Source organism: Arachis duranensis, chromosome 2, assembly GCF_000817695.3.
Source record: "Arachis duranensis cultivar V14167 chromosome 2, aradu.V14167.gnm2.J7QH, whole genome shotgun sequence".
NCBI lineage: Eukaryota > Viridiplantae > Streptophyta > Magnoliopsida > Fabales > Fabaceae > Arachis > Arachis duranensis.
In genome coordinates, this window is record NC_029773.3 from 68,383,630 (window position 1) to 68,408,457 (window position 24,828).

At 32.9% G+C, this 24,828-nt stretch overlaps 2 protein-coding genes across 2 annotated transcripts; one reads left to right on the forward strand and one right to left on the reverse strand.

Annotated features, from left to right (window-relative positions):
- Positions 1-614: 614 nt before the first annotated feature.
- On the forward strand, positions 615-6,724 carry LOC107474770 (G-type lectin S-receptor-like serine/threonine-protein kinase At1g11300). Its single transcript, XM_016094402.3, has 7 exons — positions 615-2,048; positions 2,661-2,786; positions 5,201-5,355; positions 5,451-5,661; positions 5,761-6,001; positions 6,111-6,261; positions 6,357-6,724. The coding sequence occupies exons 1-7, from the start codon at positions 719-721 to the stop codon at positions 6,663-6,665; spliced, it is 2,523 nt and encodes an 840-aa protein (XP_015949888.1). The 5' UTR covers positions 615-718; the 3' UTR covers positions 6,666-6,724.
- Positions 6,468-10,513, reverse strand: LOC107474771 (B3 domain-containing protein Os04g0386900). Its single transcript, XM_016094403.3, has 5 exons — positions 10,184-10,513; positions 10,020-10,079; positions 8,378-8,520; positions 7,099-7,881; positions 6,468-6,581 (listed from the first exon to the last, which is right to left on the reverse strand). Exons 2-4 carry the CDS (start codon positions 10,051-10,053, stop codon positions 7,570-7,572), a joined length of 489 nt encoding a protein of 162 aa, XP_015949889.1. The 5' UTR covers positions 10,054-10,079; positions 10,184-10,513; the 3' UTR covers positions 6,468-6,581; positions 7,099-7,569.
- Positions 10,514-24,828: the final 14,315 nt, after the last annotated feature.

Here is a 24,828-nt window from a genome sequence, read left to right on the forward strand (position 1 = left end):
TACAAGTTATTCTTTTATTAATTAAATTATTATAATTAAAATAAAATTTAACATAACAACTTAAAATTATAATTTTAATCTTATTACGTGCATGGCACGGGTGATTAAACTTGTTTTTTTTTAATGGAAAAGTATAGGGAGCCAATGGTCTAAAAATGGAGGTTTAGCAAGTATTAGAAATATGACCATTAGTGTTACATTGTCCTGTCAGGTTATGCTTTTGGGATGAGTGGGTTCATGACATGGTATTAGAATTCTAGATCTGAAAGGTCAAGGGTTCGATCTTTGGTAAACTCCAAAATTAACTTACGTTTTTAGGATGAGATGTTTATTATCCCTAGTATTCTCGGATGGTTATTTTGAATAGTGTGAGTGATGTTCATTTTATTTAGACCAAAGGTTTAGCCTATTGTACACATTGTACACTTAAGCCATTGGCTCCCTAGCACTATCCTTTTTTAATTTATTAACTTTGCTGAAAAATAAAAAAATAAAATATTTGACACCTCCTACACAACTAAAGCCAACAGGCTTAACCCAACACGTAAATAAATAAATAAATAAAACACTAAAGCTTAATAGATATACCACGGTCAACAAGTCCAGAATTCAACACCAATAATTTTGTAGGAAACATGGAAATAAACTCAGCACATCCAAACTAGTACTATTATTAATCACTTCAACCACACAAAATTCTACTACATTAGAATTCTTCATGGGTTTTCTAAGTCATCAAACTCATACCAATTCCTTCTTGTTCATCACTACTTTATTCATATTTTGCAGCATCCATTTGTGTTTGAGCTCTGTCAATGACATAATCACATCAACCATGTTCATCAATGAAAATCACACAATAACCTCAAACAACACTAACTTCAAGCTCGGATTCTTCAGCCCTCCAAACTCAACAAATCGCTACGCCGCAATATGGTACCTCTCTGACTCCAACATCATATGGATAGCAAACAGAGATCAACCCGTGAAAAATTCTTCAGGGGTTATCAAGATTCACAAGGATGGTAACATCGTAGTAATGGACGGAAGAAAACATATAGTTTGGTCAACAAACCTCACATTCTCAACTAAAAATGTCACCAATATCTCAAGTGCTCAACTTCAAGATAACGGTAATCTTGTTCTGACAGATGACAACACTGGAGAAACGGTTTGGGACAGTTTCAACCACCCTGCGGACGCAGCCGTGCCGACTATGAAAATCGCAGCCAACAAGTTCACAGGCAAGAAAATTGAGTATGTTTCTTGGAAATCCCCCACGGATCCTTCTTCTGGGGACTTCACCGGGAGCCTGGAGCGGTTGGCCGCTCCGGAAGTTTTCTTCTGGTACAAGAAAACTCAACCGTATTGGCGAACCGGTCCATGGAACGGCCGGGTTTTCCTTGGCGCTCCGAGGATGCTAACAGAGTATCTCTATGGCTGGCGTCTGGACCATGATCCAGACGGAACAGATTACCTAACTTACAGTTTTGCTAATCCGGCCGAATTCGGTATTCTCTCGTTGACTTTTGATGGAAAGCTTAGGCTGGCAAGATTCTTGAACAAGAAGAATTATGTGACGTTTGAAGTTTTTCAAAATGAGTGTGATTTTTATGGCACGTGTGGGCCATTCGGAAACTGTGATCCATCTAGCAAACCGATTTGTAGCTGTTTTGAAGGGTTTGAGCCAAGGAATTTGGAAGAATGGAGTAAGAAAAATTGGACTAGTGGTTGTGTGAGGAAGAAAGAGGCACAGCTTCAGTGTGTTAGGTTGAAGAATTTGAACAATAATAGTAATAATGGAGTTGAAGTGCAACAAGATGGGTTTAAGGTGTTTAATAATATGAAAGTGCCGGATTTTGCTGAGAGATCTGATGCTAATTTGGACAAGTGCAAAACGAATTGTTTGGCCAATTGTTCTTGTTTGGCTTATGCTTATGATTCTTATGTTGGATGCATGTTTTGGATTAGAGACTTGATTGATTTGCAGAAGTTCCCTTATGGTGGAGTTGATCTCTTCTTGCGTGTCCCTTATTCTCAACTAATTGGTATGTTTTTTTTATTATTATTATCTCTTTGATTAGTTGTGATAAATAATTATTTGAATCTTGATAAAAATACAAATTAAAGGTGTGCGCCAATGCTTTGGTTGGTTGAATTGGTTCTGATATTGTGTTTTGGATTAAAAAAAAAAAAAATGTCTGGAAAAATTTTATGAGCTATACAGCTGCGCTGAAACTAGAACATTTTCATATCAATTAAGATGTCTATTATATTATATTATATTGAGAGATGTTATTTGAATTATTCAATAGTATATGTTATTCTGATAATGATTTAAGAGTACAGGTTAGTAGTCTGAATATATATTATTGAAATTGGGAGTCAGATCTATAGGGGATTGTTGATAAAGTGAGTATGAACATAGAAAGGTCTGAATATTGGAGTTGCAATTACGATAAAATTAAATTATAATTAGTAACCGATAAAGTGAGTATTGGCACATAATACAAAGGTCTAAATGTTCAATACATATTTTTTCTTATATAAAGAGAAGTAATTATCAATCCAAAAATTAAATTGGACTTTTAATATTGAAAGTTGATATGAGCTTGTTTTGGCTCTCTGATCCTTCTATACATATGCTGAATACCTTGCAGCTACAAGTAAGGGAAGAAGACGAAACAAGCCATTAATGATCCCAATTGTTGCTGGGGTGATAGGCATAACTGCATTAGCGATTTGTGCATACATTATGTGGCAAAAATGGACTGCTAAACAAACTCGTAAGTAACCTTACCACTTTCTGTTTTTATCCAAAACAGTTTAATTTAATTTGGCTTTTCCATATAATATAACATGTATTTCTGATTAAATACATGGTTCACATATAGCGCATGAACATAATTTTGGCTGTGTCAATCAGGTATTTTTGAACAATAATTCAATATAGTGCGACAAAGACTTTTGATAATGGTAATGTGATAAAGAATTGACTAGGAATAGTTAGACTTCATCACATGTTTGGTTTACTGTTGGGGTGGTAGTGTGAGTATTGACTACTGACTACAGCTGCCTATGACTTACGAGTAGACTATGTATGCATATCTTTGTCCTCTTATTTGGTATATGTTATTTACTAACTTTTTTATGCTATTTAAAGATAAGTTTAATTTAATATAGCTTTATCATCAAATTTTTGTTAAAATATTCCTAGATTAGCATATTAATAAAAACATTTTATTCTTGTCAGTTATCATTATGCCTTTATACTGATATTGATAAATAATTACTTTATTATATAACTACTAGTCCTACTAGAATAATAGAAAAGATATTGTGAATTAATTTGTAATAACTTATTAATCCACTAGTATATAAAATATATGCATCAAACCTCACTAAAATGAGAAAATTGGTAAAATAAAAAAATAAAAATTTAATTATTCTTAAATTATAGAATCAAATATTATTTTTATTTTTAATATTTAGAATAAATCTCAGAATTATCTTTAATATTTAAATCGTCTTATTTAAGTTCCTAATGTTTCAAAATCATCTTAATGTTGTCCTGTCGTTAGTAATCTCTTAGCAAAATTGATAACAAGACAACATTAAGACGATTTTAAAACGTTATGGACTTAAATAAGACAAAAACATTGAGAAATGATATATTACTCTTTAAAATAATTACCAAATCAAATAAAATGATAGTGAATTTTAATGGAATAAATTATATTACAAATTCAATTTTTTTACTCATGCTTATAGAATAGCTAATAGATAAACTTCTTAGGAAAGGAAAAAAAAAGTATGGTACATATACAGTAAAGTATAAATTATATTTTTTTGTCTCTAATATACTAAATTTTTTTAATGTTTAATTTAATTAAACTTAATTTTTTATTTAATTTTTCAATAATATCAATTTTTTATGATAGATAATTATTCAAGTTATTTTTTAAATGTACTTTTAATCAAAAATAAATCTACTTAGAATGAAAATAATGTGATTGAGAGTAAAATTGAAAAAATAAATTTATTTAGAATGAAAATGATGTAATTAAGAGTAATTTATTTAGATCAATTAAAAATAATTATCTAACGTAAAATATTAATATTATTGAAGAATAAAATTAAAATTTATTTCAAAGTTAAAAATAAAGTTTACTTAAATTAAATAAAGAAGTTCAATACATTAGAAATAAAAAAGTATAATTTATATTTTTTCATGCTATTTTTTTTCACCCTTGCAAATTTATGTACTAGACATCCTACAAGTATTTTATAATGAGTAAAAATTTTGAAGAGTAAATTTTTTTAAAAATAAATTCATTTTGAATGATAGTAATACGATTAAAGGTAATTTAAAAAATAATTAAGATATGATTAAAAAATAATATGATAGTAATATGATTAAAAAATAATCGAATAATTAAGTACGGTAAAAAAATTAATATTATTGAAAGATAAAATTAAATTTATTTTAAAATTAAAAATAAAGTTGAAAATATGATTTTTTTTTCTTTTTCTGGAAATTTATCTACTAATCATTCTACAAGTATTTCATAATGAATAAAAATCTTGAATTTGTAATGTATTTTATTATGTTAAAATTCATTTTTATTTTCTTTGATTTGATCATTCTTTTAAAAGTAATATAATGTATCATTTTTATCTCCAACATTTTAGTTTTATTTAAATCCATAATGTTTTAAAATTATCTCAATATTGTTCTACTGTCAACTTGTTAAAAGATCACTAACAGCAGGACAATATTAAAATAATTTTAAAACGTTCGAGACTTAATATGACAATTTAAATATTAGGAACAACTTTAAAATTTAATTCAAACATTAGAGACAAAAACACTTTAATCTAAATTATAACAATAAAACTCACATATGATAAAGTCATCAATTTAATGATGATTAATTTCTTACTACATCGGTTTGTTTGTTTTTTTCATAAAACACCTATCTGAAACTCTTTTAGAGAATGTGAGAGTCCAACTTCAAACAAACACACATGAATAAAATATAATAAAAAATTGGAAACACCATTCAACTTCATATATCCAATAAAATTATTATTCGTGAAAGAAGCACATTCATTAATTTTGTTTGTGTGTATTGTAGACTTCATTAAATTTTTTAGTTCAAGAATGTAGATTTTTCTTTCTTACAAATGAAAGTTTCAGGAACTCCGATTCTAAAAAAGAGTAATGCCGGGGAACAAAAACAAATGAAACTCGACGAACTACCTTTATTCGAATTTGAAAAGCTTGCAACTGCTACAAACAACTTTCATGCTGAAAACATGCTTGGGAAAGGAGGTTTTGGTCCAGTATATAAGGTAATAATTCACCCAAAGATATGCCAATAATCCTTCACATTATGCTGCAAAAATCAATATATTTGAACATCTTTAAGACTTTAACTATCTTCTAGGGACATTTGGAAGACGGACAAGAAATCGCGGTGAAAAGATTATCCAAAGCGTCTGGACAAGGGTTGGAAGAATTTATGAACGAAGTAGTGGTTATATCAAAACTTCAACATCGCAATCTTGTTAGACTTCTTGGTTGTTGTGTCGAACGCGACGAACAAATGTTGGTCTACGAGTTCATGCCAAACAAAAGTTTGGATGCTTTTCTTTTTGGTTGGTTCTTCCATCCTTCTTAGTATTATACTCTTAGGTCTTATGTGCATCCAGTTTCCCTTCAACTTAAGCATAGCTTTTGTTTGTCATATTCTGTAGATCCGCGGCAAAGAAAAGTCTTAGATTGGAAGAAACGTTTCAACATAATTGAAGGAATAGCTCGTGGTATACTTTATCTTCACAGAGATTCAAGACTTAGAATCATACATAGGGATCTTAAAGCAAGCAACATATTGTTGGATGATGCGATGAATCCAAAAATATCAGACTTTGGTTTAGCTAGAATTTTTAGAGGAGGTGAAGATGACGAAGCTAATACAAAAAGAGTCGTTGGAACCTAGTATGTTATCCTTTTTTTTTTTATTTTACATAATTATCTTTACGTATTGAGCTATTTAATACTTAATTAGTTACTTCCTTACTTATTGCATTTCGCTTTTTGGATGTAGCGGCTACATGCCACCCGAATATGCAATGGAAGGACTTTTTTCAGAGAAATCAGATGTCTACAGCTTTGGAGTTTTGTTACTAGAGATTGTTAGCGGACGAAGAAACACCAGCTTTTATAACCATCAGCAATCACTAAGCCTTGTTGGATATGTTAGTCACTGTTCCTCTACCACCTTTTAGTTACAAACAGTTTCAATTTCATTTATTATACTCATATTAACAAAGTTTTGTTTGTGTTTTTCAAGGCATGGAAACTATGGAATGAAAATAACATCATATCATTAACAGATCCAGAGATTATGGATCCATGCTTTGAGAAAAGTATTTTGAGGTGCATACACATAGGACTTTTATGTGTGCAAGAATTGACAAAAGAAAGACCAACTATATCCACTGTGGTTTTGATGCTAATAAGTGAGATTACCCATCTTCCTCCACCAGGACAAGTTGCATTTGTCCACAAACAAAAGCTGCACAGTTCAGAATCCTCTCAGAAAAGTCACCAATCCAGCTCAAACAACAATGTAACTCTTACTGAATTAGAAGGAAGATAATATAATATGTGCAAATTGAATTCATGAGATTTCAAGCTGAGTATTGATCTTTTGTTTTCTCTTTTGTGCAACTATTAATGATGAGAATATGAAGTTTTATATTAACATCTAGGCTAAAATACTTTGGTTGGTGAATGTTGAGTGATTTCAAAAGCAAGATCTGTTCTGACTTCTGATGCACTAAACTTCTCTGCTCATATTTGATAGTGCTAAGCTAATTCTTCATAAAAAGGTGAATTTATGATATTATATAACTATGAAAGAAAATAAATAAATAAATCCCCACTTAAAAAGCATGATAGAAGAAGCCTGTAATGGCCAGTTACGAGAAGTTAAAATCACCAAACTAAAAAACACTTTCGTGTTTTGTCTGACTTGCTAGTAAGAGCATCAATTGCAAGGTCAAATAGATCATGGTGGAACTGAAGGATACCTCAATGCCGAAGATTTCGAAGCATTCCCCTGTGCTGGTTTGAGGTACAGTCAGTTCACCGGCAGGATCGCCCGGCCTCCCATTTCTAAGTCTTTTCTTGGAAGTTTCCACCTTGTTGACTATGACAATAGTTGCGACTATAAACAGACTAAAATAAATAAAGGGCATATTAGGCCATTGCTTAACACATCTTCCCCATATCAAAAATCAAATTCATACCCAAAGACATCCCAAACAAATTTAGCTATTCCAATAACCGAGTATACTTATTATGATGACATATTTTTTGATTTATGAAACATATTTTACATTGCATACTCAAGCACTTACTATCTATCTAGAGCAAGTCAACAACACAATATACAAAAATATTCCAATGCATTCATTCACTAAACAGATATTCCAAACAATTAGTTGCAGCAACCTAAGCACCAAAAGAAACCCTGCAATACTATACCATATTGCGGTTCACTAGTCAATGACAATTGGCTTCTGTTCACTTTCACCAATTCTATCCCTTTTAAAAAACACTTTGGGGACATCACCTCTGAGAATTTGAACTTCAAAGACAATTTTCTCATCACTGTTTGCCATGAGCTCGAAAACACAAGCATCTCCCTCTACCAAACAATTAGCTTTGACAAATTTTCTCCAGCCTCCATCGAAGAACTTGCGACCCGGAGCATGTCCACGATACACCATGTCCCAGCTCTCACCTCCACACTTAAGAACAGTAGGGACCTCAGCAAATGGAAGTATATCTACTAAGTCCTTTGATGGCCCCTATTTACCAATATAAGATTTTAACATGATTAATTTATTATTGGAAGTGTATAAGAAGAGAATAAATATTTTATAGCTAACACAAACATTAAATTGTCTTGTGTTTTCATGTGCTCAACAGGCACAGTAGAGTTTTAAAAAAAAATCCCTATACATGAAATGGACCTTTGAAAGAACAAGTGCATTCAGCTCCAATGACTATTAAAAATTTGAAGCAATAATCGAAATGTAAAAGAAAAAAATGTTTTAGGGTCAGTCTTAGCACAACATTAAGGTTGCTGCATCCTGATTTTGTGTATTCTTATCCTTTCCATTGAAGACATCAAGTGCAAACATGCATCCGTTGTAATCTAATTCATAACCTTAAATTAAACAGAAATGGTATTCTGAAACGTGGAAGATTGATATTCATCAGAAATTTAGACATTCATACGACTTCTTAATCTTCTCTGACTATATAAGAGGCAAATGAAATTATAACATAATGTGAAATTACCATGAGACAACTACGACGAACATGTGATTTTGAAAGAACTACATGAAAGAATGGATTTCCTGAAAGTGGTGCAATCTCATCGCTTGATAATTTTGCTGCAGGATCAGCCGGCTTTGGCAATGGGGCTTGCTCTTCTACTGAAACTGCAAAATTTGAGTTGGTTGAAGTTAGATTTAAATGTTGCATACATAATTTCATCGGATCACAACCCTTCCAACTATGAGTCTATATTCCATAAATAATTTTACTAATTCCCTTAGTCCTATTTCCTTGGAGACTAGTTTCCAACTTTGCCACGTTAAAGTTCTTTATTCTTTAGATGCATTATCAAAACACTTCCAAAACAGTTAACTCTATACAACTTATTTTTACCAATTTCAATCACATCATGGTTTTATAACCTTTTCCCTTAATCAACCTAAATGTCTCTATTACCTATGGCTTATGTACCCTAAAAAGATGATAGATTAAACAGAACAAAAAAAAAGAAAGATAAAATACAAACAGTATACCAGTCACTAAAATAATGAGATTCAGGAAAGAAAAAGATAAAGGACGTGCCGGGTGGCAGGGGGGGTGGGGTTGCCAGCGGAGCACAAGCATACCGCATTAATGCAGGATGGAGGGAAGGGGTCACACCCAAAGGGTGTAATATACGTAGCATAGCCTGATAATTCCATTAGTGGCTGTTTCCACGACTTGAACTCAAAAGGTCACATGGAGACAACTCAACCGTTGCTCAAAGGCTCCCCTTATAAGGACAAAAAAATGATAAAGTCAACAATTTTTGCAAGTTGTGATACATGGACTCACTCCCCTCTTATCAATTTGCTTTTGAGGAGTACACTTTCTACTAAATCAAGTGGTATTGTAGAATGCTTTTGCTCACCAAGTTCTTGATTTACCATTCTTTCAGCCTTTAGATATGCCATATTATGTGGTTATAAGGCATTAAACTCCGATTTAAATTAGGAACTCCCACATCACGTAAAATATAAAACATATTTGCATAATTATTATCTCTGTATTTGTGTCCCAAAGACAGCTTCACTAGGTCAAGTAGAGAGGTAATCAGGGGAAGGGACAATGTTATGTCCTGTTTTGGAACCCACATCAATAAACCAAAAGCCCTTTTGGGAACATCTTTACACTTAACATTTTGTTAAATTGAACATTCATAAGTACAACAAAAACGCAATTTGTTCCCAATATTCAAATTTGTTTACCATTAATAATTTAAATAAATAAATAAATTCCATGGGCAAAGCTGTTTAACAATAACCAAATAAATAATTTCAGCCTTCTTTCCCACACACTAATTATTGGCAACAACTCAGGAAAAGGTTCTGTTTAAGTGTTAAACTACTAACAGTGCGCTTGCTTTTCGAGCATACATTTAGTTTTATCTAAGTCATAAAAAAGATTACAAAATAAAATTAAAAAAAAAAAACAAGGGAGAGCATCACGGCATGCAGTCTATTTAAAAATGAAAGAAAAAATTCATTAACTTGATTAGCAGGTTATTTTATTAAATCTCAACAATTTGTATAAAATATAAACAAAAGGGAGATTTAAAATCTCAATATCACCGCTCAATTCAAATTCCAAAAAGTACTTTAAAAGAATAAAAAATAAAAATTACCTCTTGAGGTTGAGGATGATCCTGGAGAACTCATGCTTGAGGCGGTGGGCAACGGTGTAACTATGGAGGTTTAAAAAATTATTCAGTATAAAAACAAAACTTTCATTAAAGAATTTGATTTTCTAAAAGACAAATTAGGTTACAAGAATGTGAAACGCCAATACCGTTATCAACAGGTAGAACGCGCCAAAACTTTCTGAAGCCGCCTCCTACAACGTCGCGGTGCTTCCTGTGCTGCTGAAGACTATAACAGGTTTCTCGTGTTTCAGGCAGTCACATGCAGCACAGCGAGTTTCCCTTCCCGCGAATCCAGCTGTTGCGTGTTCAGATGCATATTTCAAGATATTTTCAGCCATATTTTCAACGGTTACTTGAGTGCTATTTGAAAATAGAAAGATTAAAGTTCTATATGAAGAGATGGATGCATCAAGTAAAGAGGTGAGCATAACTGAGAAAACCGATTGAGAATATTTGAGAGTTCAGACTTGGAATGTGTGCATTTGATAATTGAAAAATGTAACTTGTACAACAAAATTCAGATTTTGGTCTGCCCTTTAATATTATTTAATTATTTTTTAATTAAAATATATTCTTATTTTGTAGGATATATATTTATAATTAAAATTAATTTAAATTTTAAAAATTAAAATTTCTCTAATTTTTTACCTATTTTATGTTGTAAAATAANTATATATAGAAAGAAGTATTAAAAGTAAAGAGAGAGAGAATTTTATTTGGTTATTATTTGAGTGCTTGTATTTCCCTCATAGGTAAAGGCCTCTATTTATACATATATTGGAAACTTAATTTCAACATGCATTTAATATCATTCCTTCATTGAAAATGTGAGTTTTTAATGGGAATGGGCATCCACGTTGTTCGTTCTTATCACAATACTCTTTCTTAGATGCCCATTTAGGATTATTGCCTCATTAAAACCTTACTAAAGAAAAATCCTGTGGAAAAAATCTTAGTGAAGAAAAAAGAGTACAATATCCTTTGTGATGGAGACTGCCTCATTAAAAACCTTGTCAAGAAAAACACAATGGGAAAAAACCTGACCAAGAAAAAAAGAGTACAATCTCCCCCTCTTGCCGACATCATTTAATATCTCGAAATCGGCACATCCCAATCTCATGTACCAATCTTTCAAAGGAGGATTTTGGGAGTGACTTTGTAAATAAATCTGTCAGATTGTCACTTGAGCGGATCTGTTGGACATCAATTGTCCCTTAATTTTGAAGATCATGAGTGAAGAAGAATTTGGGAGAAATATGCTTTGTTCTATCACCTTTAATGTATCCGCCTTTAAGTTGAGCAATGCATGCTGTATTATCTTCAAACAGGACAGTTGGAGCTATCTTATGATCAATCAGTCCACATGATGACAGAATATATTGAATCAGACTCCTCAGCCAAAAACACTCACGACTAGTTTCATGGACCTCCATGATATAGTTGTACCACCATATGTGAACAGGTATCCTGTTTGAGATCTCCCTTTATGTGGATCAGACAAGTATCCGGCATCTGCATAGCCAACTAGTTGTGACTTGGATCCATAAGGATAAAACAATCCCATATCAACCGTCCCATGAAGATATCGAAAGATTTGCTTGATTCCACTCCAATGTCTTCTGGTTGGAGAGGAACTATACCTTGCTAGTAAATTCACAACAAATGATATATCGGGTCTTATATTATTAGCAAGATACATTAGCGCTCCAATGGCACTAAGATATGGTACTTCAGGACCAAGGATATCTTCATTCTCTTCTTTAGGACGGAATTGATCCTTTTTCACATCCAAAGACCTTACGATTATTGGGGTACTTAATGGATGTGACTTATTCATATAAAATCTCTTCAAGATATTTTCTATGTATGTTGTTTGATGAATAAAGATCCCATTTTTTATATGCTCGATCTGCAGGCCGACACAGAATTTAGTCCTTCCAAGATCTTTCATTTCAAACTCTTCTTTTAGAGTTTTTATAATTGCTGGAATCTCTTCAGGAGTCCCAATGATATTTAAATCATCAACGTACACAGCAATAATAATGAATCCAAATGCAATTTTCTTTATGAAAACACAGGGGCAGATATCATCATTCTTAAATCCGTTTTTGGCGAGATACTCAGTAAGATGATTATACCACATTCGTCCAGATTGCTTTAGACCATATAAAGATCTTTGCAATTTGACTGAGTATAACCCTTGCGAATATTCATTGGGTGGTTTAGATATCTTTAGTCCTTCAGGGACTTTCATATAGATATCCTGATCTAATGAGTCGTATAAGTAGGCTGTTACCACATCCATTAAATGCATATGCAATTTATGATATGCAGATAAATTGACCAAATAACGCAATGTTATCGCATCAACTACAGGAGAATACGTTTCTTCATAATATATACCGGGCCTTTGTGAAAAACCTTGTGCCACAAGTCGGGCTTTATAGCGCACAACTTCATTTTTCTCATTTCGTTTTCTCACAAATACCCACCTATATCCAACAGGTTTTACATCTTCTGGTGTACGGACTACAGGTCCAAAGACTTCACGTTTAGCAAGTGAGTCTAACTCAGCCTTCATGGCTTCTTTCCATTTTGGCCAATCATTCCTTTGTCGACATTCTTCGACTGATCTTGGCTCAAGATCCTTATTGTTGAGTTAAGAAATTAACTAAATTAATTAGTGATGACAAATATTATTTTTGGGCAAAATAAATAATTGGTGTTGATTAATTGTATTTATTTTTACTAATTATTTATTATTGCAGGCCAAAATTTCAATAGTCCAAATGAAATAAAAAGCAATCAGCAATGTTGATTGGGCTGAAAGCAAAAATCAGAAGCCCAAGAAAAAGCAAAAAGATAGAAGCCAAAGAAATCAAAACGGGCCAAGATAATGGATACCCGATCCAAGCCTGAATTGATTTTAATTCCCTCCATCTTGCCTTACCAGAAGCAACGTTCCTCTCCTCTCTAATCAAGTCACATCAAGGCTTCAGAAAAGTAAGAAAGAGAAAGAGAGAGAGAGAGAGAGAGAGCTTCTTCCACAAGCCTTTCACCGAAGAAGAGAGAAAGAGAAAGATTAAGCTAGAAAGGAAAATATCAAATCACCCAGATCAAACCAAACCTAGTTTTGATTAAAGGTAACCCATTTCATCTTGCATGCATCAGATCCTCTTCTCTTCTTCCCAACTCTCTGCTCTATCCAAAAATGGCATTCAAGAGAAAGTTGTTCTCTGCCCTATTCTGCTTCACATCTACGGTCACAAGTGATACTTGGGGACCAAGTAGTTTGTCAATGGCTAAGATCAAATTGACTATAAGAAGATTTCTATGGTTACTACTTTGTGGCTTTCGGTCAAGATGAGAAAGTTAGAGGGAAAGTTTCTACTCTGAGGATTAAAGAAGAAAAGTGAACATGTGGGTTGGTGAAGCTCAAGGCTCAAGGTGTTGACCTTGGAAGAAGAACCAAGCAACATGCAAGGAGATAAAAAGAAGCTTGTTGTTCATTCAGAGGCAAGGAGAGAAGACCAGAGTGTGAGAACAGTGTGCTGTTAAGAAGTTCCTCTACTTGGATAATGCTTTCTTTCAAAGAAGCATTCGGCCAATACTGAAGAACTGCATCTGAGGTTTGAGAATATGGTTTTGCACATAGCAATGAGGCTGCTGATGAAGTCAATCTCCTTCATGTTTTTACTGATTGTAATGTACTTTTCCAAGTTTATCTTTCTGTAATTTCTTGTGAGAAAAGGCATAGTGGGAAAGCTCAAGTAAAAGCCATGAGTGGAAAAAGGATGAGTGATACACTTGAGAGAAAAGCCTAGAGTTATTTTTCTGATTTCTTTAGGTTGGTTAAGTGTCTTGTATCTTGTACCTGTTTGGTATCCCTTTCTTAGTTGGGTTAGCACTAAGAGTGAATAGTTAGGAGTTAGCATAGCCAATGTCAAGTTAGGATAGAACTTGAGTGTGAAATTGGTGTATGTAATTCTGTTAACTATAGTGAAATTCTTCCATAATTGTGGAGGAGACTGGATGTAGGTTGCATAACACAAGGCAACTGAACCAGGATACTTGCTAGTGTTAGCTTTTCTTTTCTCTGCTGTGTTTTGTTTTCTGATAATCATGAGACAAAAATAAATTGTCTCATAAATTTCCGCTGCTGAGTTCAAATAGAATCAGAATTGCAAATCTGTCTTAAAGGGGTAATAACAACAACTAAAAGGAAGGCATAGATTCAACCCCCCTTCTCTAAGCCTACCACAACCTTCACTTATTTTCATGCATGATATTCAATGCCACATTATATGCAAATATTTCATTGACAATTGTCTTATTTCGGTCCCATTTCTCTCCTGTAAAGACATAATTTATCAAGATCTCATCATTTTCACAATTTTCAGGTACCTGAACGTCTTCTAGTATTAACACTATATCAGAATTTTGGACAATTGCAGGTGTCTTTACTATGTCTTTTTCAACAGGAATCGTATTTACCTCTTTTTTCTTTCGAGGATTTTTATCTTTGGAACCGACAGGCCTGCCACGCTTCTAGCGTGTATTTGCTTCAGTGGCTATCTGTCCTATTGGGACATCAATTCGAATTGGGGCATTTTTCGCTCTACCACGCTTCTGGCATGAATTTACTTCAGTGGCTACTTGTCCTACTGGGACATCAATTCGAATTAGGGCATTTTCCGCTGGTATATAAGATTTGGTTATCATCTTTGTATCGGAAAATGCATCAGGCAATTCATTTGCTATTCTTTGCAAATGTATAATCTTTTGAACTTCTAGTTCACATTGCCCTAACCGAGGATCTAAATGCATCAACGATGATGCATTCCAATTAAATTCCTTTTCAAGAAGCTTATTCTCTCCCCCTAATGTTGGAAATTTTGATTCGTCAAAATGACAATCCGCAAACGGGGCTTTAAATATATCTCCCGTTTGTATCTCAAGATACCTCACTATAGAGGGAGAATCATACCCAATATATATCCCCAATTTTATTTGGGGTCCCATTTTAGTGCGATTAGGTGGTGCAATGGGAACATATATCGCACATCCAAATATTCTTAAATGGGAAACATTTGGATGCTGGCCAAAAGCTAATTGCATAGGAGAGAACTGATGGTAACTCGTTGGCCTCAAACGAATAAGTGCTGCGGCATGTAAAATAGCATGCCCCCAAACTGAGGTTGTGAGATTTGTTCTCATAAGCAAGGGTCTAGCAATTAACTAGAGGCGCTTAATAAGTGATTCTGCTAACCCATTTTGTGTGTGAACATAAGCTACTGGATGTTCAACATTTATTCCATTAGCCATACAATAAGCATCAAAAGCTTGGGAAGTAAATTCACCAGCATTATCAAGACGAATTGCTTTAATTGAATTTTTTGGAAATTGTGCTTTTAATTGAATAATTTGAGCCAATAATCTCGCAAACGCCAGGTTGCAAGAAGATAATAAGCACAAATGTGACCATCTTGAAGATGCGTCTATTAGAATCATAAAATATCTAAAAGATCCACATGGTGGATGAATAGGTCCACATATATCACCTTGAATCCTTTCTAGGAATTCAGGGAACTCAAATCCAACATTTACTAGTGATGGCCTTAAAATTAACTTTCCCTGAAAACATGCAGCACAACAAAATTCATTAGTTTTAAGAATCTTCTGATTCTTTAGTGAATGTCCATGAGAATTTTCAATAATTCTCCTCATCATGGTTGTTCCCGGATGACCCAATCGGTCGTGCCAAGTTATGAATTCATTTGGGCTAGTAAATTTCTGGTTTACAGTGGCATGTGATTTAATTGAACTAATCTTGGTATAATACAACCCAGATGAAAGTGAGGGTAATTTTTCTAATATAACTTTCTTATTTGAATCATGAGTTGTGATACATAAATACTCATAATTTTTCTCATTCGTAGTCTCAATATGATATCCATTTCGGCGAATATCTTTAAAGCTCAACAAGTTTCTTCGAGACTTGGTAGAAAACAGTGCATTATTTATTATGAATTTTGTTCCTCCGGAAAACAAAATTATAGCTCTTCCGGAGCCTTCTATCACATTACTTGAGCCAATAATAGTATTAACACATTCTTCTTTTGGCATAAGATGGGTAAAATATATATCACTTTTAAGAATAGTGTGCGAACTTGCACTATCCGCAAGACATACATCTTCATTATATATCTTTGCCATTTTCTTCAAAGACAAATAATAATAAAATGAGTAGTATGCACAGATAAATTGAATACTTGATCAGAATTATTTTTCTAAGAAACATTGTACATAAAATAATGTCATATACTAAAATTTTATTTTAAAACATGACACATTTAATAATTTCAAAATTCATAAACATTAATATTTCATTATTTATATACATCATATTTGAAACTTAAATACATAGAAAATAAAACTTAATAATAAGTTCTTTACATTATTTATTTACATGAATACTTAACTATCTCACACATTAAACTATTCCATCATTAATCAAATGACCAATATTTCCTTCAGGATCCTCAAAGAAATCAGATACATCATAATGAGTGGTGAAATTTTCAGCATCATTTAAAACGAAATTCAACTCTTTTTCCTTGTCGTCCTTTTTCAAAGATGCCTGGTAAAGATCGACTAGGTGCCTTGGGGTACGACAGGTACGTGACCAATGGCCCTTTCCACCACAACGGAAACACTTATCCTCTGTTGATTTATTCTGCCCGATATTTTTTTCTTTATCCCACTTCTGGTGAGATCCTATCTTTTGAATATAATTCTTTTTCCTTCCATAAGTTTTCTTATTATTAAAATATTGCCATTTACCTCTTCTGGGGTAATTTACCGCATTTACTTCAGGAAATGGGGCGGCACCAGGTGGGCGCGCTTCATGATTTTTCAAAAGCAACTCATTGTTGCGTTCAACAACAAGAAGGCAAGAAATTAACTCAGAATATTTTTTAAACCCTTTTTCTCGATACTACTGCTGCAGGAGCACATTCGAGGCATGGAAGGTTGAGAAAGTTTTCTCCAACATATCATGATCAGTTATCTTTTTCCCACATAATTTTATTCGTGAGGTGATTCGAAACATTGCAGAATTATATTCATTTATGGATTTAAAATCCTGTAAATGCAAGTGCGTCCATTCATATCGGGCTTGAGGAAGTATCACCATTTTTTATGATTGTACCTTTCTTCAAGGTCTTTCCAAAGATCTGCAGGATCTTTTAATGTGAGATATTCATTTTTCAATCCTTCGTGAAGATGACGACGAAGAAAAATTATGGCTTTGACTTTATCCTTCTGGGATGCATTATTTTCAGCCTTAATGGTATCTCCAAGATCCATTGAATCAAGATGGATTTCAGCATCTAATATCCATGATAAATAATTGTTTTCAGATATATCAAGAGCATTGAATTCAAGATGAGAGAGTTTTGACATAATAAAAATTTGTTACCTGAGTCTTCCTAAAAATTTGATCAGAGTCTCGTGCTGATAACGGGCCTATTAAGAACAAAGTCTGGCCTGACATGACCTGTTTTCACTCTTAGTTGTAATGTGTATATATATATATATATATAAAGATAGAAAGAAGTATTAAAAGTAAAGAGAGAGAATTTCATTTGTTTATTGTTTGAGTGCTTGTATTTCTCTTAGAGGCAAAGGCCTCTGTTTATACATATATTGGGAGCTTAATTTCAACATGCATTTAATATCATTCCTTCTTTGAAAATGTGAGTTTTTCATGGGAATAGGCATCCACGTTGCTCGTTCTTATCACAACACTTTATAGTTATTTATTATTTCTTTCTTTTATATTTATTTTTTCTGTTTTCTTTCTTTTATTCTACTACAATATTTCAATTTGTATCTGCAGAAAAAAAAAATTCAAAAAGCAGTGTATTTGGAAAAAAATTAATTCCTTACTTATTGTACCTTTGATAAAATGCAGGATTTGTTTTTACGACTTTCTAATGATGAAGGGTCGAATATAATTATATACACAAACTAAAATATTTTTAATTATAACACATCTAAAATTTTAAGTTATACAAAAAATATTTTTAAAACACATCCAAAATCATAAATCTAAAATTTAAATTTAAACATTAAAAAATAATTGTAACACATCTAAAATTATGAAGTTATACAAAAAATATTTTTGAAACACATCGAAAATCATAAATCTAAAATTTAAATTTAAATATTAAAAAATAATTGTAACACATGTAAAATTATAAAGTTATACAAAAAATATTTTGAAATACTTCTAAAATACAGAAATTACACGTGCAAAAATAATTTAACATTGCAATATATATGAAAATCTCTTCAGGCCATTTTATTCGATTTTTTATTTCAAAAAAATTAAAAAACTTATACAGAATAATAAAAAAAAGTAATAGTGTCAGAAACCTATCCAAACCTTAGGTAAATTTTTGGCGTGGCGACATTGATGCGGAGGAGGAATGGCGATGAGGAGGAGGAAGGCGACGACGATGATGAGTGTTAACGAAGGAGAATGTGGCGTTGTGAATGAGTACCAGAGAAGGAGGAAGGCACCATCGAGGATGAACGCGGAAGAAGAAGGTGGCGCAGATGAACGACGGCGGAGGATAACTTCTCGATGTGCGCCTCTGAAGTTTTCCATGTGCGCGAGTATAACTTCTTCGAGTGTTTTGTACGGGTTTAGTTAATAATTAAATAGTTTAAAGTTTATTTTATAATTTTAAAATCAAATTTTGATGTATTTAATTTTAAAAAGACAGCAAATTTATTCATAATTTTTAGATGTGTTTATTTTAATTTTTTTTAAAATTATTATGATAAAAGACTGAATATTATACTATTTTTAAAGAATACCCAATTAAATTGTTGATAATTCTACCATGAACAAAATTGTACGGGAGCCAGTACTAAAGAATCTAGAGAGTATATAGTTGGTTTGGTTGAGGAGTTAATACTTAATACTCAACTTTAATCCTCAAATTTACCTCGATCCTAAAGTTGACTCTTAATTTGATTCAAAATTTTCGCAATGTCGTGCCAAAATAATATTTGACCATATACTGAAATAAATAATAATATCATGTCTCCTAATACTATTTATTTATGTATTAAGTAAGTAATTTAAAAAATTAGTCACTAAATTTTTACTCATAACTTATTTTAGTCTCTAAACTTGAAAAATACAAATCTATTATAAAATAACTAAATAAATAAGGAAGAAGTAACAAATAAAATATAAAAATATAATTAGATAACCTGAGTAGTAATATTTACTAGAATTACTATCTTAATATAATAGAGATGATTAATATATTTACTATATTATATACAAAAATAAGAGAAATGAGTACTTAAAATACTTGTAAGGAGAGAGAATATAAAAGAGAGAGAGAGAACGTTGTTATTATTGATTGTGTGTTGTGTATCTTCATTCAGAGGCTTAAGCCTTTATTTATAATGAAACATTTTCAAACTACATTTAATATAGTCATCCTTCGTAAATAGAGTTTCATTGGAAATGGGCATCCACATCAGTACTTATCACAACACTCCCCCTTGGATGACCATTTAGGATTACTGCCTTGTTAAAATCTTACTAAAGAAAAACCCAGCGGGAAAAAACCTTAGTGAAGGAAAAAGAGTACAATATCCTTTGGTGATGGGGACTGCCTCATTAAAAACCTTGTCAAGAAAAACCCAATGGGAAAAAAACTTGACCAAGGAAAAAAGATTACAGTCTCCCCCTCTTGCCGACATCATTTAATGTCTCGAAATCGGCGCATCCTAATCTCATGTACCAATCTTTCAAAGGAGGATTTTGGGAGTGACTTTGTGAACAAATCTGCCAGATTGTCACTTGAGCGGATCTGTTGGATATCAATTGTCTTTTGATTTTGAAGATCATGAGTAAAGAAGAATTTGGGAGAAATATGCTTTGTTCTATCACCTTTGATATATCCGCCTTTAAGTTGAGCAATACATGCTGTATTATCTTCAAACAGGATAGTTGGAGCCATCTTATGATCAGTCAGTCCACATGATAACAGAATATATTGAATCAGGCTCCTCAACCAAAAACACTCGCGACTAGCTTCATGAATTGCTAGTATTTCAGCATGATAAGAGGAGGTTGCTGCTATCGTCTGTTTTGTGAACCTCCATGATATAGCTGTACCACCATATGTAAACAGGTATCTTGTTTAAGATCTCCCTTTATGTGGATCAGACAAGTATCTGGCATCTGCATAGCTAACTAGTTGTGACCTGGATTCATAGGGATAAAACAACCCCATATCAATCGTTCCATGAAAATATCGAAAGATCTGTTTGATTCCACTCCAATGTCTTCTGGTTGGAGAGGAACTATATCCTGCTAGTAAATTCACCGCGAATGATATGTCAGGTCGCGTATTATTAGCAAGATACATTAGCGCTCCAATGGCACTAAGATATGGTACTTCAGGACCAAGGATATCTTCATTTTCTTCCTTAGGACGGAATTTATCCTTTTCCACATCTAAAGATCTTACGATCATTGGGGTACTCAAAGGATGTGATTTATCCATATAAAATCTTTTCAAGATCTTCTCTGTGTATGTCACTTGATGAATAAAGATCTCATTTTTTGTATGCTCGATCTGCAGGCCGAGACAAAATTTAGTCCTTCCGAGATCTTTCATCTCAAACTCTTCTTTCAGAGTTTTTATAATTGTTGGAATCTCTTCAAGAGTCCCAATGATATTTAAATCATCAACATACATAGTAATTATAATGAATCCAGATGCGGTTTTCTTTATGAAAACACATGGACAGATATCATCATTCTTGAATCCGTTTTTGGCCAAATACTAAGTAAGGCGATTATACCACATTCGTCCAGATTGCTTTAGACCATATAAAGATTTTTGCAATTTGACTGAGTATAACCCTTGCGAATATTCATTGGATGATTTAGATATCTTTAATCCTTCAGGGACTTTCATATAGATATCACAATCTAATGATCCGTATAAATAGGCTGTTACAACATCCATTAAATGCATATGTAATTTATGATATGCAGATAAACTGACCAAATAACGCAATGTTATTGCATCCACTACAGGGGAATACGTTTCTTCATAATCTATACCGGGCCTTTGTGAAAAACCTTGTGCCACAAGTCGGGCTTTGTAGTGCACAACTTCATTTTTCTCATTTTATTTTCTCACAAATACCCATCGGTATCCAACAGGTTTTACATCTTCTGATGTACGGACTACAGGTCCAAAGACTTCACGTTTTGTAAGTGAGTCTAATTCATCCTTCATGGCTTCTTTCCATTTTGGCCAATCATTCCTTTATCATTTTTCGACTGATCTTGGCTCAAGATCCTTACTTTCATGCATGATATTTAATGCCACATTATATGCAAATATTTCATTGACAATTGTCTTATTTCGGTCCCATTTCTCTCCTGTAAAGACATAATTTATCGAGATCTCGTCATTTTCACAATTTTCAGGCACCTAAACGTCTTCTGACGTTAATATTATATCAGAATTTTGGACAACTACAGGTGTTTTTACTATGTCTTTTCCAACAGGAATAGTATTTACCTCTTTTTTCTTTCGAGGATTTTTATCTTTGGAACCGACAGGCCTGCCACACTTCTGGCGTGTATTTTCTTCAGTGGCTATTTGTCCTACTGGGACATCAATTCGAATTGGGACATTTTCTGCCATGCCACGCTTCTGGTGTGAATTTGCTTCAGTGGCTACTTGTCCTACTGGGACATCAATTCGAATTGGGGTATTTTCCACTGGTATATAAGATTTAGTTATCCTCTTTGTATCGGAAAATTCATCACGCAATTCATTTGCTATTCTTTGCAAATGTATAATCTTTTGAACTTCTAGTTCACATTGTCTTGATCGAGGATCTAAATGCATCAACGATGATGCATTCCAATTAAGTTCCTTTTCAGGAAGCTTATTCTCTCCCCCTAATGTTGGAAATTTTGATTCATCAAAATGACAATCCGCAAACCGGGGTTTAAATACATCTCCAGTTTGTATTTTAAGATACCTCACTATAGAGGGAGAATCATATCCAACATATATCCCCAATTTTTTTGGGGTCCCATTTTGGTGCGATTAGGTGGTGCAATAGGAACATATATCGCACACCCAAATATTCTTAAATGGAAAATATTTGGCTGCTGGCCAAAAGCTAATTGCATAGGAGAGAACTGATGGTAACTCGTTGGCCTCAAACGAATAAGTGCTGCGGCATGTAAAATAGCATGCCCCCAAACCGAGGTTGGGAGATTTGTTCTCAAAAGCAAGGGTCTAGAAATTAATTGGAGACGCTTAATAAGTGATTCTGCTAACCATTTTGTGTGTGAACATAAGCTACTGGATGTTCAACATTTATTCCATTAGCCACACAATAAGCATCAAAAGCTTGGAAAGTAAATTCACCAGCATTATCAAGACAAATTGCTTTGATTGGATTTTCTGGAAATTGTCCTTTTAATCGAATAATTTGAGCCAGTAATCTCGCAAACGCCAGGTTGCGAGAAGATAATAAGCACACATGTGACCATCTCGAAGATGCATCAATCAGGACCATAAAATATCTAAAAGATCCACATGGTGGATGAATAGGTCCACATATATCACCTTGAATCCTTTCTAGGAATTCAGGGGACTCAAATCCAATCTTTACTAGTGATGGCCTTAAAATTAACTTTCCCTGAGAACATGCAGCACAACAAAATTCACTAGTTTTAAGAATCTTCTGGTTCTTTAGTGAATGTTCATGGGAGTTTTCAATAATTCTCTTCATCCTGGTTGTTCCCGGATGACCCAATCTATCATGCCAAGTTATGAATTCATTTGGGCTAGTAAACTTCTGGTTTACAATGGCATGTGATTCAATTGCACTAATCTTGGTATAATACAACCCAGATGAAAGTGAGGTTAACTTTTCTAATATAACCTTTTTATTTAAATCATGAGTTGTGCTACATAAATACTCATGATTTTTCTCATTCATTGTTTCAATATGATATCCATTTCGGCGAATATCTTTGAAACTCAACAAGTTCCTTAGAGACTTAGTAGATAATAGTGCATTATTTATTATAAATTTTGTTCCTACAGGAAACAAAATTATAGCTCTTCCGGAGCCTTCTATCACATTGCCTGAGCCAATAATAGTATTAACATATTCTTCTTTTGGCACAAGATGGGTAAAATATATATCACTTTTAAGAATAGTGTGCAAACTTGCACTATCCGCAAGGCAAATATCTTCAGAATATGTCCTTGCCATTTTTCTTCAAAAACAAATGATAATAATAATAATAAAATGAGTAGAAGTACATGCACATTAAAATTATTCATATGAATACTTAGCAAACACACATATATATATATCAAACTATTCCATCATTGATCAAATAGTCAATATTTTCTTCAGAATCCTTAAAGAAATTAGATACATCATAATGAGTGGTGGAATTTTTATCATTTGAAACAACATTTGTTTCCTTTCCTTTGTCATCCTTTTTCAAGGATGCTTGATAAAGATCAACTAAGTGCCTTGGGATACGACAGGTACGTGACCAATGACCCTTTCCACCACAACGGAAGCATTTATCTTCAATTGATATACTTTGCCCATTATTTCTTTATTTATCCCACTTCTGGTGAGATCTTTCTTGTGAACATAATTTCTTTTTCCTTTCATAATTTTTCTTGTTATCAAAATCTTGCCATTTACCTCTTCTGGGGTTAATTGCCGCATTTACTTCAGGAAATGGGGCGGCGCCAACTGGACACGCTTCATGATTCCTTAAAAGTAACTCATTGTTGCGTTCAGCAACAAGAAAGCAAGAAATTAAATCAGAATATTTTTAAATTCTTTTTCTCGATACTGCTGCTGCAGGAGCACATTCGAGACATGGAAGGTCAAGAAAGTTTTTCCTAACATATTGGGCTTGAGGAAGTATCATATGATTGTACCTTTTTTCAAAGTCTTTCCACAGATCTGCAAGATCTATTAATGTGAGATATTCATTTTTCAATCATACGTCAAGATGACGACGAAGGAAAATTATCGCTTTGGCTTTATCCTTTTGGGATGTATTATTTTCAGTCTCAATGGTATCTTCAAGATCCATTGAATCAAGATGGATTTCAATATCTATATCCATGATAAATAATTATTTCCAAATATATCAAAAGCATTATATTCAAGATGAAAGAATTTTGACATAATAAAAAATTTGTTACTTGAAGTCTTCCTAAAGCTTTGTTAGAGCTTCGTGCTGATAACGTGTTATAAAATAACTAAATAAATAAGGAAGAAGTAACAAATAAAATATAAAAATATAATTAGATAACCTAAGTAGTAATATTTACTAGAATTACTATCTCAATATAATAGAGATGATTAATATATTTACTATATTATATATAAAAGTAAGAGAAAGGAGTACTTAAAATACTTGTAAAGAGAGAATATAAAAGAGAGAGAGAATGTTGTTATTATTGATTGTGTGTTGTGTATCTTCGTTCAGAGGCTTAAACCTCTATTTATAATGAAACATTTTCAAACTACATTTAATATAGTCATCCTTAGTAAATAGAGTTTCATAGGAAATGAGCATCCAAATCAGTACTTATCACAACAAAATCAAATTACTCTCTGAAAAAAATTTTAAATTTTTCATCTGTTTTTCACGCATAAAATAATAGAAAATACTATTTCA